At 37.0% G+C, this 16,023-nt stretch overlaps 1 protein-coding gene across 11 annotated transcripts in view; it reads right to left on the bottom strand.

The window, feature by feature from the left end:
• Window positions 1-16,023, bottom strand: part of SOX6 (SRY-box 6) — a 715,392-nt gene that overhangs the window by 219,846 nt on the left and 479,523 nt on the right. For all 11 annotated transcript variants that reach the window (XM_018059595.1, XM_018059594.1, XM_018059593.1 and 8 more), the window contains 2 exons: window positions 6,178-6,350; window positions 3,323-3,391 (listed from right to left, as the gene is read on the bottom strand). In XM_018059595.1, coding sequence (XP_017915084.1) covers window positions 3,323-3,391; window positions 6,178-6,350 — 242 coding nt within the window. The remainder of the gene's footprint in view (window positions 1-3,322; window positions 3,392-6,177; window positions 6,351-16,023) is intronic.

Consider the following 16,023-nt stretch of genomic DNA (forward strand, 5'->3'; position numbering starts at 1 on the left):
GTGACCCTATGGACTCTAGTCTGCCAGACTCCTTTGTTCATGAGATTCTCCAGGCAAGAATACCGAAGTGGGCTGCCACGCCCTCCTCCAGGGGATCTTCCCGATCCATGAATGAAAACCATGTCTCTTGGGTCTCCTGCATTGGCAGGTGGGTTCTTTACCACTAGTGCCACTTGGGAAGTCCACATAGTCTTAAAAAGTATCTCTTTAAAAATTTAGTTATAAACTACCAAGGCGAAATTACATTAAAATTATATTCAAGGAAAAAATACATAAATGAAATAATTTCTAACTACGTACAAAGAATAAGTTTTGAATGACTGCAAATAAGAAAAATAAGCTCAAAGACTTTTTATAATACTATCTTAATCCTGCCTTTTCCTATCGCTAATGAAGAATTCTGCCTTTCAATGTGTGCATATCGTTCAGGTTTTCATTTGCTTCCATTATTATAGACCCAGATGTGTTTGTGTGTGGTTGTTATAATAGGTTAGACACTCTTTCCTTTCTTTTTATTACAGAAAATAAAATTTTGGAATTTTATTGCAAGTTCCAAAGCAACACGCATTAATTCAGAAGTCAGCATTCTGAACTAGAAGCAAAGAACAATCTTGAACATAATCACCTGATACTTATGATCTATGGCCAATTGCCAAGGCTCTTGCTGACCCTATTAGGAAATAAGTTCTAGAATACAAGATTTTAAAAGAAGGAAAAAGGTCAAACTTGGGATCTCAAATTGTCACTGTATTCATTCAGTTTTAGAAGAGAAGTTAGGTTTTGTATTTATTACCTAATTTTAATCTCTGTTTTGTTTTGTTTTTAAAAGAGAGAATGTTTTTTCATGATAGAAAAATGTTTGAAGCATTCCTTAAATCTCATATTTTGCTCAAATTAAAATGAGTCCAACAAAAGTCTCTCTCTTAAATTTGATCATGCCTATGGCTGGCCAAAAACCTTATGTGAAAATACACTTAACCCATTTCCCTCCCAAGAAAATAACTAAAATTCTGACTATCAAATATGTGCTTTGTGTCAGAGATGAATATGTTTTGTGTAAGGAGTAAATGTTTTTCAGTATTTGAAAAATTCTTTGAATGGTCTTATACTCGATTAGATAAACACTGACAGTGAAGCAGTAGTTCAGGACAGATTAAACTGTAATACAGATTATTGCCTCCTCTTTTTTTAAAAAATAAAATACGAATTCCTGTTACAAAGAATCCCATATTTCTAAAATTAATGTAACTATTTTGAATCTGTCTATGATTTTTATAGTTTATACTGATGAGATCAAGGCCTGAAAGGCTTCAATTTTTAAAAATTTAAACAATGAGAAATATGTATAAAATTTAAAGCAATTGAACTTCTATTAAAACACTTGAAAAACCAATTTCCTTGTCTTCTCAAATTGAACATTCTGACAAATAATATTTTAAGATCATGTTCTAGTTTCCTGAAAAAGATTTCAACTCATACAGTCATTATGACTATAAAATATCATCAATAAATGCCTATAATATTTCACAAAGATACTTTGAACTAGTTTTGTTGCTATTCATCTGAGATCCTCAGTACCACAGGTACACGTCAGTTAAGACATCCAGTTAATGCAAACAACTTTGGACTAAGAAGTGAAATATATTTAAAACAAATAACGAAGTAGGTAATAAAGAGGTAGTAAAAACATTAATAATAAGTAACTGATATGAAAACATCTCAGGGAATTTCTTCCATTTCTGCTTTACAAATAGGAGAAACAGAGAGTACTCTAAACAATCAGGTTATTTAACACCTACCAAGTTCTTAGAGAGGAATCTAGAGAAAAATGTAGGAAGCCACAGGCTAAACCTCTTGACCTTAGCAGTGGGAGACACACTGAAAATTGTAATAAGGGCAGAGCAAGGGAACACCTGGACAGTTATTTAATTAAGGATCTCAGCATGAGTCATAAGATATCAGGATAAAAAATCATTCCAAGATTTAATTATAAAAGCTGACTGTCCAAAATGCCAGAGACATACTATCTATTATGTTTGGATTCATTATTTTGAAACATATAGACTTGAGTATGGAATACAGAATCAGAACTAATTAGAACAACAACAGCAAACACTAGTTAAAACTTCCTAGTAAAGATGGGCGAAGTGCAAAATTAGGTACAAATACTTCTTCAGACACCAAATCAGTATTTTAAATGCAGTGCCTACTACCCGGAACACTAAGTGTGACTACACAATGAAGCAAAGATCTAAATCATTGACTTTTCATTGGTAAGGTGAAATAAGTAATAACTTTATGTAAATGATTTTTAAAAACATAGGAAGGTGTAATACTAATCCCAAGGAAAGGACTAATATAATTCAGAATATAGTGCCCCAACTAGGCTGAATAATATATCCCAGTATAGAAAATATCTACAACAACCAAGAGAAACCCAGAGGCTGTGGTGGGTATGTGTAACTCTGGGATCAGTATGCCTGAGGTTTAATCACCAGACAACCAGTTGCTTACTCTAAGGCTTTCTAGAAGTCACACACCCACAATGCGCATATCCAAAAATGGAGATCACTTCCCTTATCTATGTCAAATAGCTGTTAGTTGAATTAACTGTCAAATATCTAACGGAATAACAGAAACCAGAATTCTTTCTCAGGCCATTGTAATTATGATCTCTATATTGTGTTACCCTGCCACCAAAAAAAGAAAGAGAGAAAGAAGAGGAATAAAGAAAAAGAAATTTCTAAACTGTGTTACAATTACTCAAGAACAAGTTTTTCTTCCTTTCTAGACTATAAGCTTCTTGAAGACAATTACTAATCTTTATATTCCTTTTAGCACCTAGCAGAAATGCAGTTAATATATAAAAAGAACAAATTAATTATTACCAACCTTTTCCTAGATCATAAGATTCTTCTCATAATTGGCCCAATCAGACATCCTAACAAGCAAATAAACATAAGCTTCTACCCATGATACTATCAGACGGTAAAATACAGAGCAAGTAATTTTGTGGCAATAAAACTAGCATGAGTATGCCACCTTGGAAACCATTATGTTTTCACTAGGTTGTATTAATCGAATGGCAGATGGTAAAAAAGGTAAGGTTTATCCTGCTTATGCATCACATCAGAAAAGAATGCTTAGACTTCCACCAAGTCGATATTTCCTACATTCATTTATACAACTGTATACAACATCCTTGAATAAAAGCCCTATTGGTGCTGTTTATAGAGAAGGGTGCATTTGCAGCATTTTAAATTCCATCTTCAAGGAGGAAAGTATCTAAGTATAATCAGACAAGAGTAATAAATACACAGACCTGGATCTGTTGTTGCAGGAGATTAATTTTGTGCTGCTGTTGCAGGAGTTGCTGCTGTTGTCTTGCAATCTATCAGAAATAAAATTTCATTAAGTTAAAATGAAATGCTTACACCTTTGCCATTACCTGAGGTACATCTCCTGGTATTACAAGAATATTTTACTGTACTTCTAATACGAAAGATTTCCTATAAAATGAGAGAGGCAGAAACAGAAAGTTGGAGAGAAGGGAAGTATTTCAAACAGGTGCCATCTCTCTGCTTACCCCTAAATCTTGACCTGTACATGAAAACTGCCCACCTTGTATTACATTTGTGAGCAGTTCATCTATATCTGCACTGGTCATCTGGAAAGAATGGGAGTTTCAAAATCTGATCCTTGGAGAATAAAGGCAGGAAAATTTTGGCTACATGTTTCTGAGGAGCTTAATTTGGATTTAAAAAGTAAAATCCATAAGCAAAGACATGAAAGAACTTTCTATTACCTATAATATGGCCTACTTTGTTGAGACCTTTTTTACTGTAAAGATTTTTAGAACTGATAATGCTTACAAATATTGTCAAGGGAATGTCAAAAGAAAAAAAACAGCAAAAATCAAAAACTTTTATCTTTTTTTGCTGATGTAATGCATAACATACAAAGCATTTTTTTTAAACAAACAAAATTTCATATTTATTCACATCTTTTTTACTGCAATGTGTTAGTTTTATAGTACAGGATCCACATATAAGTTTTGTATTCCCTTGCTTCATCCAACAAATTCAACATCTTAACATGTCATCTGGTCTATAAAAAAAAACATTAACCACTTAATGCAAGCCCCATTGAAGACTGAATCTTCCCCTCAGGAGAGCAAAGAACTTCTTTAGGATAATAGTGTTTACTATAAAACATGAGTTAGGTGTCAGGCTGCTTATTACCTCAAAATCTGAGCTGCTGGAGCTTGAAACCCATGGGAATGCCCCTTAGTGAGAACACACTCACTGCCAACCTAGGAAGCCAGAGAAAAAAATGGCCAGAAAGCTCTTAGGATGACTTGGTTTCATGATGCCTATAGGCAAGAGTTATTTCTTCCCTATTTCTTCTATTTCCAAAACATTCTAAAATGGACAGTGTTGGAAATGAGTGTGAATTACCCCTCAGCTGTATACTTCCTGAGTCTTTTTGATATTTTAGCCTAGAGTAGAGGGAAATACCCAAATTACATTCCTTTCAGCAGAAGATGACAAATAGCAGTCTGCCCCCAAATATGGCTTAATGGTTTCTGGTGATGACTGGTTCATACTAGAAGTCATGATAAAGCTGCCCCTAACACAGGCTACAGTTTAAGAAATGGGACCACTCCTCCCCAAAGCTTTATAAGCAAAATGGAAATAGTATTTAATCAAGTTGAAAAGGCTCACTCTGCTTACCACCATTCAAATCAGAAATGGACAACTCTGCAACTCTAGGTATACATGCCGGATCTCTGAATATTCATTTCCTCTTAGCAATCCAGTGAAACACCGCTAGACATCTAATATTGATGGTCCCTCCTAAATGATAAAGTGCTGCATAGAAATGCATCCAAAACACCACAGTGCAATTACTATCATCCACTCTAGACGTATGGGTTTGACACAGTGAAGTATGGTACATAAGCACCATGTGGCTCAAATTCTGAATTTTATTTGCCAATCGGTTGAGCTACATGCTCGCTTCATTGAGCATGACAACCTAGTTTTAAGTGTCATTTAATTTTCATTTTGAAATATAATTACAAAGTGTTCACTGTAAGATATCACTCGTCTGCAAATGTGTCAAGATTAATTTGTGCTAGCTTATTCACAAGTGTCAATAGTTAATTACTGTGTCATCTCTGGATGGCTAAATGACATTCTAACTTCTGATTTTTTACAGTGTTCCTTTATGTTATTTTCCATTAGGGGCTGAGTCCATATTCCTACATGTGGGCAAATATTCAAGCATATAAAATACCAGACGTCACAACTCATTAAAATCAACAGAGCATATATTGCTCTATATACCCCTATAAAATACAGTTAACTGAAAAGATAATTCCAGTAATAATGTCAGATTCCTAAAAACTGCACATTAATTTGGATCTGTCTGATCTAAAGCATCAGGGACTGCTCTATAGGATCCTTGTTGTTAGATTAATGTACTCTTATGAGACAGGAAAAACATTCGGGAAAGTGATTTATTTTTTAAAAGATACACACTTAAACTTTGCTATTTTTCTTCCTTATCACTTCTAAATCAATGAAGTCAAATTCTTCCAGGAGCCATGTGTTAATTTGTTTTTAATGATTTACCTATGCTAAAAGAGAGTGACCATATAGTTTATCAGCCTAGCCAGGACAACTTTCACAGGTGGAAGAGGGGAGTATTAATACTCTGGAAAACAGATATTAATCAGAGCTATTCTGGAAAAACTGAGACACGTAGTCACCCTAGCTTGAACCAGTAAGTTAAAAGATTCTCAAAGTTTTTCTAGACCAGGATCTTCTTTTACTGGATGAGAAAAGAAGTCCAGAGAGAAGCGATTTACTCATGGTTAAGCTACACTAGGGATATATGTGATACCTACATGAACAAGTATCCCTGAGTAATTAATCAAATGCAAATGTTCTGGAACAATATTATCACTTCAGTTATGACCAGTTCTATTATGCCTTTCTTTGTCCTCCACATATCCCCTCAGTATTCTCAACGACCCTAGATTTCCAGAAGGCTTCTTTCTTTCCTTGTCTTTTTTTAGGAAGGCTTATGACAAATAAACCAATCAATGTGATTACTCTCTGAGCTTGGCACATTCCACATCCCCAGTTCATCAGCTCCTTTTGCAGGGCTCACCTGTTCTTGCTGTTGGCGAGCAAGGTCCATTTGCTGCCGTTGCTTCTCAATTTGCGAGGCTGCCAGTTTTTTCTGCTCATCATGCGCTGCCAGGAGCTGCTCCCGTAAACTGATCAGCTGGGTGATCATGGTAGAGAGCTGCCGTTCTTTTTCTGCCAGGCTCTCAGGTGTACCTGAAATGGAAGTGAAAAGATATCTCACAAGTTTGAGAAAATTCTGAATGAATTAGGGAAGTGAGTGGGTAGGCAGATTTAGAAAGGGACTACTCTAAGACACAAATATCTGGGACAATAACTGGAGGTCACTGTGAGTGCAAGAACTCTATGGAGAGCAATGGAATGAGCACTAGAGTTAGTCATTGCCCTGCCAACAAAAAGGACTGTTGCCAATAAAATAGTCACTCTTCCCTCTTGTTCTTTAAAACAAAACAAAACAGAACAAACTACTCTATTCTCTCCCTTTCACCACATTCCCCTTCCTTCTCCACCCAAATCTATCTTGTCAAGCTAGGAAACGTATGCTATTTAGTACCAAAGCTTAGAAACTGTAGGTTGTATTAATATTCTATAATCACCTCCACCCTCAATGACTAACAGAGAATCTAAGACATAGTAGGTACTTAATAAATGTTATTTCAGTACTTTTCTGATCACTGCCCTCAGAAAATTTTTCTACCATGCAAAGATCTATCTCTGAAGCTTAGAAGTCTGAGGTCTCTCTTGGCTGTGGGACCAGGGACAGAAAGAGGAAAAAAATAAATAAATAAAACTGTCTTGCCTCAGGTGACAATGAAACTGATTTTTTTTTTTTCCTCCTGTGAGGGGATCAAGCTAAAGTCCCCAAGTTCATCCTTACAGGCAAAAATATTGCTTGGGGGGCTCACTCACCCCTTTGTCATTTGTCATTCTTCAAAGGGGAAAAACACATTCAAGGTTGGAAAGGTTGAAAAGGTTACGATGTCACTGCACACTTACAGTATGCACTAATGGTGCTGAACAGTCTATTTATGGGCAAATTGCACAGCTCTGCTAAGTAAAGGGTACAGAATCCTTTTGTGACTTGAAATTAGAGCATTTTACTGTAGCATAAGATAAGAATTTCAGCCCACTGAATGTGAGCACACAGGCTTCATTATGAAGAAATGATCTATGCTTTGAAAGCTTTTCAGGAAGATGCCACCAGCTGTCAAAAGAGATAAAGATTGCCAATTTTTGTTTGTGTGGAAGAGGAGACTTCCAATCTCCTTATGCAATTCCCCTCATTCCTGCTAAGAAAGCACCAGGACAATCTGAGAAACTGAACATATTTTAATTAGGAAAGGACCTATTTTTTGAGTGGGCCTATGGGAAAAGGGAGCCTTCAAAGGATGTTGGCTAGCCCTTACTAATATATGATTCTCACAAGGTAAGACCTGATATCAGTTGAGAAGCTATAATATTTTAGGATTACTTTGGTATTAGTGCCAATTCATGTCCTTAAAAATAAATAAGTAAACACATAACTAAATAACTGTCAGTGTTCCATAATCCTTAATGATTTGTTGAGCTGAAAGTGAGTGAAGTCACTCAGTCATGTCCGACTCTTTGCGACCCCATGGACTGTAGCCTTCCAGGCTCCTCTGTCCATGGGATTTTCCAGGCAATATACTGGAGTGGATTGCCATTTCCTTCTCCAGGGGATCTTCCCAACCCAGGGAATGAACCCGGGTCTCTTGCACTGTAGACAGATACTTTACCATCTGAGCCACCAGGGAAATCCTGGTTGAGCTGAAAGGTGGCCTAAAATCAAAATTAAAAGAAAAATAAGATAGTGAAATTATATTAGAAAATGTACTTCACTGATATGGAAACAAATTCTGTATCTCAAGGATTGTAACCAGTTGTTCTTTCTAGCTACTGAGAGTGATTGTTTTTAATGAGTTTTTATTTCAACAATAGGAATTTAAGCCTGGTGAAAGAAAGAACTTCTTGATCCAGAAATACTAAAATACAAAATCAGGTTCCTAGAGGGGAATCATAAAATCTCTTCCAAAGTAAAACAAGCTCAACTAATATAGATGTTAATGATATATAGGAATGAGGAGATATAAAACAAGTATGAAATTTACTTACTCATTTCATTAAACTTTAATTAAAGAATATTTCCTGAATCTCCGGTACTATATCAAGAACCAATGATACAGATACCGTAGCAAGAAAAAGCAGACAGAGTTTCCTACTGACACCCTCACCAAGCAATCACATATATAAGTGTAGATGACAACTACATAAGAATTATAAACAGGACAGAGACTTGCTGGGAGGTTTAACCAAGTTTGGGAGGACCAAGACTCAGGAAGGTATGCCTGAAAAGGTATCAGTAGTAAGTGAACAGAAACATGAAGAATTAACTAGTCAGAGGTGGAGAGTGGTCAAGAAGGTTTTCAGTAGGAGAAAACAACATAGACAAAGGCCCTGTGAGGTGCCAGGTGGTGGGAGAGTGTCAGTGCGTGTTTCAGAAATTGAAGGTAGTAAAACTTAGGCGAAAACAAACAAAAAAAACAAAGGAGAGTAGAGTACTAAATGAGGCTGCTGCTCCTGCTGCTGCTAAGTCGCTTCAGTCGTGTCCGACTCTGTGCGACCCCATAGACAGCAGCCCACCAGGCTCCCCCCATCGCTGGGATTCTCCAGGCAAGAACACTGGAGTGGGTTGCCATTTCCTTCTCCAATGCATGAAACTGAAAAGTGAAAGTGAAGTCGCTCAATCGTGCCTGACTCTTAGCGACCCCATGGACTGCAGCCTACCAGGCTCCCCCATCCCTGGGATTCTCCAGGCAAGAGTACTGGAGTGGGGTGCCATTGCCTTCTCCGAAATGAGGCTAGAGAGGTAGGAAAAGGTCACACCATTCAGCTCCTTACAGACTGTGCTGGATGAACTTCATGTTTATTCCAAGAAAATTTCAAAATCACTAACATATTTTAAACAAGAGATGATGTGAGCATTCTGGCTATAGTGTGAAGAATAGTTTGCAAGTTATTAGAACAGATAAATGGGATATATGCAAATTTTATTATATATTTTTTGTATGTAACAACAACATTCTGAAGTAACAACATTCTGATTTACCTGTAATTTTATTGTTATACCTACATCTTGATGAAGGTGAAAGAGGAGAGTGAAAAAGTTGGCTTAAAGCTCAACATTCAGAAAACTAAGATGATGGCATCTGGTCCCATCACTTCATGGCAAATAGATGGGAAACAGTGGGAACAGTGTCAGACTTTATTTTGGGGGGCTCCAAAATCACTGCAGATGGTGATTGCAGTCATGAAATTAAAAGACAGTTACTCCTTGGAAGAAAAGTTATGACCAACCTAGACAGCATACTGAAAAGCAGAGACATTACTTTGCCAACAAAGGTCCATCTAGTCAAGGCTATGGTTTTTCCAGTAGTCATGTATGGATGTAAGAGTTGGACGGTGAAGAAAGCTGAGTACCGAAGAATTGATGCTTTTGAACTGTGGTGTTGGAGAAGACTCTTTTGAGTCCCTTGGACTGCAAGGAGATCCAACCAGCCCATCCTAAAGGAAATCAGTCCTGAATATTCACTGGAAGGACTGATGCTGAAGCTGAAATTCTGATACTTTGGCCACCTGATGTGAAGAGCTGACTCATTTAAAAAGACCCTGATGCTAGGAAAGATTGAGGGCAGAAGGAGAAGGGGATGACAGAGGATGAGATGGTTGGATGGCATCACCGAGTCAATGGACATGGGTTTGGGTAAACTCCAGGAGTTGGTGATGGACAGGGAGGCCTGGTGTGCTATGGTTCATGGGGTTGCAGAGAGTCGGACATGAGTGAATGACTGAACTGAACTGAACATATATGAGGTGAGTTAAGAGAACACTTACTGGACACTGGTAAAGTTACTGCGCCATAATTCTTTGTTAATAAAGAACAGCGTTCACAGGAAGTTTGGGGCAAGGACCAATACAAGAATTGGATCTGGCAGTTAGATTCCCCAGTAAAGTAAAGACTGGAAATTTTTCTCTTCTCTCCTAGGTTAAACTACATCTTTTCAAAAACCTTTAATATATTTTGCTTTCTTCCCTGCATAGGAAACAGAGAAGCTGAAGATAACATATAAATGGCTTCTTAACCTCTTCTGTTCAAGGTGAAGCTAACAGGTCCATAAATGAATAGATGCTTCCAATACTAATAGACATGTATACCTGAATTAATAGAGAACACCATTTAACTGAATCTTTTTACAAATCAGCATGCTATTCAAGTTGTTTAACTGTAAAAATTCAATGATATCTAAATTAGTCTTTCATTGACCTTAAAAAAGATACATGTTTAAGAAGAAAACAAGCCACGATCACCAGTATATTTAAATCGAAAATTTAGGTGCACATATAAGGCTATTGTTATCTTATCCCTAAATTTGAGAAGCACGTATATATTTTGAATAGGTGTGAGTGGCATGACAAATGCAGTTTGAATGAAATATAGTAGTATAACAAATCTAAAGTCGCTCCTGAAATGGGAAGTATACATGTGGATATGTATGTATACACACACACACATTTTAGCCTATACGTTTAGATTGGCTCAGTGGTAAAAGAATCCACCTGCCAATGTAGGAGGAACAGGAGCTGCCAATTCGATCTCTAGGTCAGAAAGATCCCCTGGAGAGGGAAATGGCAACTCACTCCAGTATTCTTGCCAGGAGCATTCCATGGACAGAGGAGCCTGACGGGAAGAGTTGGACACGACTGAGTGACATCACACACACACACACACACACACACATATATAGGACTGAACATACATATGCGTGTAGTCATTCTTCTGTTCTATACCCATTGTATTTGTTTACATGTAGTGGTTTAAACTCAAGTATTTAAAATCCATGGTGCTGGATTTTTGTTTTAATTAACAGCAAATTTGTATGCAGCTATAATAAAAATAATATCAAGTCTAAATCACCTGACTAATCAACCTGCAAACACGAGCTACTTCATCTCAAAAATACTAGTTTAATTGAACGTGAAACTTTACCATAGCAAAGGAACTAACAACTGCCAGAGTTGTTTAAAAGTAGACAATTTAATAAGAGGTAGTGGGGCAACCTAACTACATATTAAAGAAGGCAAATGACTTATAGAATGCTCTTAGAAGGTAGCCTAACTCTATGTAGGAAATCTTGTCTTAAATTACATTTTGAGGTTTGAGCAAATCAATTTAGAAAAAAAGTAGATCAGATCCTGAGGATCTGCCCAGGCCAGCAGAGGTCATCAGTAGCTGCCTACATCATCTGTTTCTCATCTCCAGGCTATCTTAAAATGATTCTTAAAACCACTGCCAGAAAATATCTCTCCTTCATAAAAACAGAAGTAGTTTCATAAACCAGCGCAAAAAAAAAGCTTCCGTACACAGCTTCTTCACAAGTTAGGGCGCCTACTTTTATCTACTATCACACACAGAGTGCGCCTGCCACTCTGTGCTGTAAACTGTATTCTCCAACTGGAAAGACCATGCAATAGGGTTCTTGTTTTGTGTGTGTGTGTGTTTTTCACGGGGTCGTCTTTATCCCCAAACCACATCTGTCTTGAGTTTCTCTCAGATTAGTCAGGTGGATCAGTGCTCCCCAGGGCCTGCTCCAGCTGAAGTATTTTAATTTGACTAAACACCTGATTTATTTTATCTCTCCGATGAGAAAGGCAGTTTGTCTTAATAGAGCCTGTCAGCCCACAGCCCCATTCACAGCAATTTACAGGCAGCCAGGGACGCTGAAGAGAAGAGTGCCGTGATTCTGTATTTTATCCTCCTCCAGAAAGCACCTAAAAGCAGCTATTCACTGCTACTGCATGTGGCATTTTAGAACTGAATTAGCTTTTTATTCAAGTAACTACACTTGTTGTGAATAGCTTATCTGTAAAATTGCTACATTCACTACTGATTTTATTAACCTTTGGCTCTATCACAAAATGGTCTTCAGTTAAGAAAGACCTTTAAAATTGACACATTTTTTTCTTAGGGGCCTCTATTCCAGTGACTTCAGATTTACTGAGTTTGATCCACTGAATTCTTTACCAGTTGTACTTAAAATTTTGAGTCTCAATAGGAAGTCAATAGTGTGTAAATAAGGAAACACTTTTCAAAATGTAAATACAGCAGCAATTTCCCTCATCAAAAGTTTTCAAATACCATCTTTCACCATAACAGTTTCAAAATCAGCCCTCTAGCCTTTTTTGGTCATAATCAGAAGAAGTTGAAAAAAAAATAACTAAAATAGACTATTTATTTTAAACTTTACAAAGTATAACTACCTGTCCCCAGGTACAAAGCCAATAGAGAAATTAAAAATAGATGGGAATTTAGGTAAAATAATAAGACAATTAGGACAAATCCTTTCTTGATTATAGAATAAAAAATTAAAAATCAAGTTCGAAATTTTTTTTTAACATCAGCTCCTAAAAGTTAGTATCACAATCTGCTAGTTAATTTTGCCCATGTGAAATATACATAATTACAATCAGTGGTGCTAGAAATAAGACTGGGCATTGGGAAGTCCCTAAAGATTCCACATCTGGATATGGGAGGCACCTTGCAGATAGCACTTTAATAAATGGATGTGCCTCACCTCTTTACAATATTCCCCTATCTAGGACTTTTAAAATATAAAAGTCTTAAATAGGTCACTCTCTTAATATCTGTCCTCTGAAAGTGGATCACTGCTGTATGGTGATGACTAAGTTTTTTCTAATGAGAAAACCCAGAAACAAGCACAGCAGTGGAAAAAGAGACAGAGAAAATTAGAAATGTGAGGGGGGATTGGTAGAAAAAGAAATAGAGAAGGCAGAAGGGGAGAAACTAAGAGGGAAGTAGAGAGACAGGAAAAGAGAACAAGCAAAGACAGCTAAATTAAGTTTTGTGAATTTCTCTGCATGTTTTTTATTTCTTCATATTTACAAAATGAGGGGTAGTAGTGTTAAAACACAATGTTTACCAAGTCAAATAAGACTAATATTAACAAATTAGTTTGGCATTATCTAGAAATGTGTCCTAGCAAATTTAAAATAAGACTTCTACCTAACCATTCTTCTTTATTGGATCACATACCACTTTAATATAGTTAATAGGACTAAAGAACAAAATTACAAGTCTGGGTATGAACAGTGTGTTTGGAATGATGGGGAGAGGTGGCAGTAACACTGGAGTGGAATTCTGATAGATATATACTTTTCCACATCAATCCTGGAAAGGATTAAAGAATTTAATCACAGAGCTCAGTCAACAATCCAGAAAGATTTTAAATTAAGTTGAAAAGAAATGCTCTTGAGAATCAATTCCCTGGTTAGTTCTAATTTTTTTTAATGGATATTGTTTGAGAAGAAAGACAAAATACAATGCTAGTCATAAAAGAAGGCTGCATTTGATCTTTTCTGCCCACAGGTAACCTGGTTAAACTGCAGCGTCTCAAACTGCAGCCTCCTCACACATCAGATGGGCTGTGATGTCTCTACTTCACAAGCTCAGTCCACCATTTAGCACTGGCCTTTTTGATACAGTGTTCTTTTAAATGTCACAAAATAGAACGGCAGAAAGTCAACAAAAATAAATAGGGTAAGCTGAAGAAAATAACAATCCATCAGAAGGTCCCCTGATAAAAGTTACTTTGTGGTGACTGCCCGAGAAAGGAACCCCTGTCCCAGTACACTAGCAGCTAATTTGAGTTCTGAATCCAACAGCAGTTTTAAAAGCTTTCCACTCTAAAGGGCCCCAGTGCATCATAAAGATAAAGGATTTCAGTACAAAACCACCACAAAGACCTCTATTATCTTATCAGTCTTTGGTTACAACAGCTGAACCAATATGACTAAATTCTGAATGACTTTTTTCAAAAGAGTGAAATACTGGAATTTCTTTGTTTTCTCATCAGTCAGCTATTGTCATTGCTCCCATATGCTACTATCCACTACTTAGTAAATAAAAAGTTTCATAAATGCAGCAATTGTGCTTGCTCTTAGGGATCACTTAGGGACCACTGCCCAGAAAGTGTGGCTCATGGATCGAGGTACAGGCTGGTTTTTTTCTCACCCAATGTATGAGAATTTTCTTCTTAAAATGTAAACATTCACTTAAAATGTCATTAAAATTTTACTGTGTATGAGCAAGAGAAGGACGTCCAGCAACTCCTAAATTAAGTTGAACTCTCCTGTCTATTCCAGGCACACTCACCTCTCCTTCAGTTTCCTCTCTCTCTAGCTGCAAAAGGGAAGTCTATTCCTGGATCAACTGAGGTCTATTCATGTCGCAGATCCCAAAAGAGTAAGAACAATCCATGGAATTCTGCCATCTAGGCTCCTAACCTCACAGCTGGGTCTTTAGCCCATTGTGCTTTATTAGCTCATCCTTTCAGGGTCCGGAAATGAAGGTATCCTGAAATATCTCTCCTTCAGCATGATATGCTCTCATCACATTACTGTTCTCTATGGATAATAATTGGTCAATGGCTACATCTTCACAGTTCACACATTAAAAGAGTAATTTCTGATCTTTCATAAATGCAAAATTCTTTGGTCCTTTGGGGGAAAAAGTTTTAAAAAATTAATATTGCCAACATCATTATAGGATTGGCTCTTTCTCCAGAAGCTCCATCAGAATTAGAGGAAAGGAAAATAAGGATTAAGAAAAATAAACCAAGGTACTTAACAAAGTATTGTCTTAAAAGATTTTACATAATAGCTAATTTAATCATCATTCTAAGTGTTGCAGGGGCTTCCTTGGTGGTTCAGATGTTAAAGAATCTGCCTGCAACATAGGAGACCTGCATTTGATTCCCTAGGTCAGGAAGATCCCCTGGAGAAGAGAATGGCTACTCACTCTGGTATTCTTGCCTGGAAAAATTCCATGGGCAGAGGAACCTGGTGGGCTATAGTCCATGGGGTCACAACTCTGAGTGACTTCTTAGTGACTAACACAAATGCTGCATTATTTTTCATTTCACAGATAAAAAACTACTAAAAGTAAAGAAACTTGACCAATTCATACCATTTGACCAGATTTGAATTCAGGTCTTCTGATTCTTAATCCAAGGAAGTCTGGAGCCTAAGGGAAAGCTAGCTATTATATCTTTCCTTGCCGCAAACTTAAAATATATTATAGAAAATTTTTCAAAGTTAGGAGTAATGCTCTAAGGGATCTAAAATTTTAATACCACATAAGGCTTCAAAAGTGACTGTTGTGGCCAGTTAGCTCAGTTGGTTAGAGTGTGGTGCTAATAACACCAAGGTCGTGGGTTTGATCCCTTTATGGGCCAGAATAACTTTTTGGGCTTCCCTGGTGGCTCTGATGGTAAAGAATCTGCCTGCAATGCGGGAGACTAAGGTTTGTTCCCTGGGTCAGGAAGATCCCTTGGAGGAGGGCATGGTAACCCACTCCAATATTCTTACCTGGAAAATCCCATGGACAGAGGAGCCTGGTGGGCTATAATTCATGGGGTCACAAACAGTCTGACATGACTGATTACCTAACACGCACGGCTTAGAAATATATAATTTCTTAGGAAAGCTTTCTTTACAAAATGAGAAGCCTATCTTTTAGATAGGCTAGGCAATTAGAATACCAAAGAGTTGAGCAAACTGAACTTTGATACCTTAAAGATTAAAAACAGATCTTGATATTAAGTGATATACCTGGAGTTACTTAGGAAATTAGCACCTAGCCTGGCAGTCAAGATCCTCTGTTATGTTTATTCTCCAAACCTATTTTCCCTTAGTCTCCTCAATGAGCATATGACTTCCTGGTTCTGAACAAATACAAGATTATACACACAGTGACATCTCCAAATATTCCAGA

This window comes from Capra hircus, chromosome 15, assembly GCF_001704415.2.
Source record: "Capra hircus breed San Clemente chromosome 15, ASM170441v1, whole genome shotgun sequence".
In the NCBI taxonomy this organism is placed as follows: Eukaryota; Metazoa; Chordata; class Mammalia; order Artiodactyla; family Bovidae; genus Capra; species Capra hircus.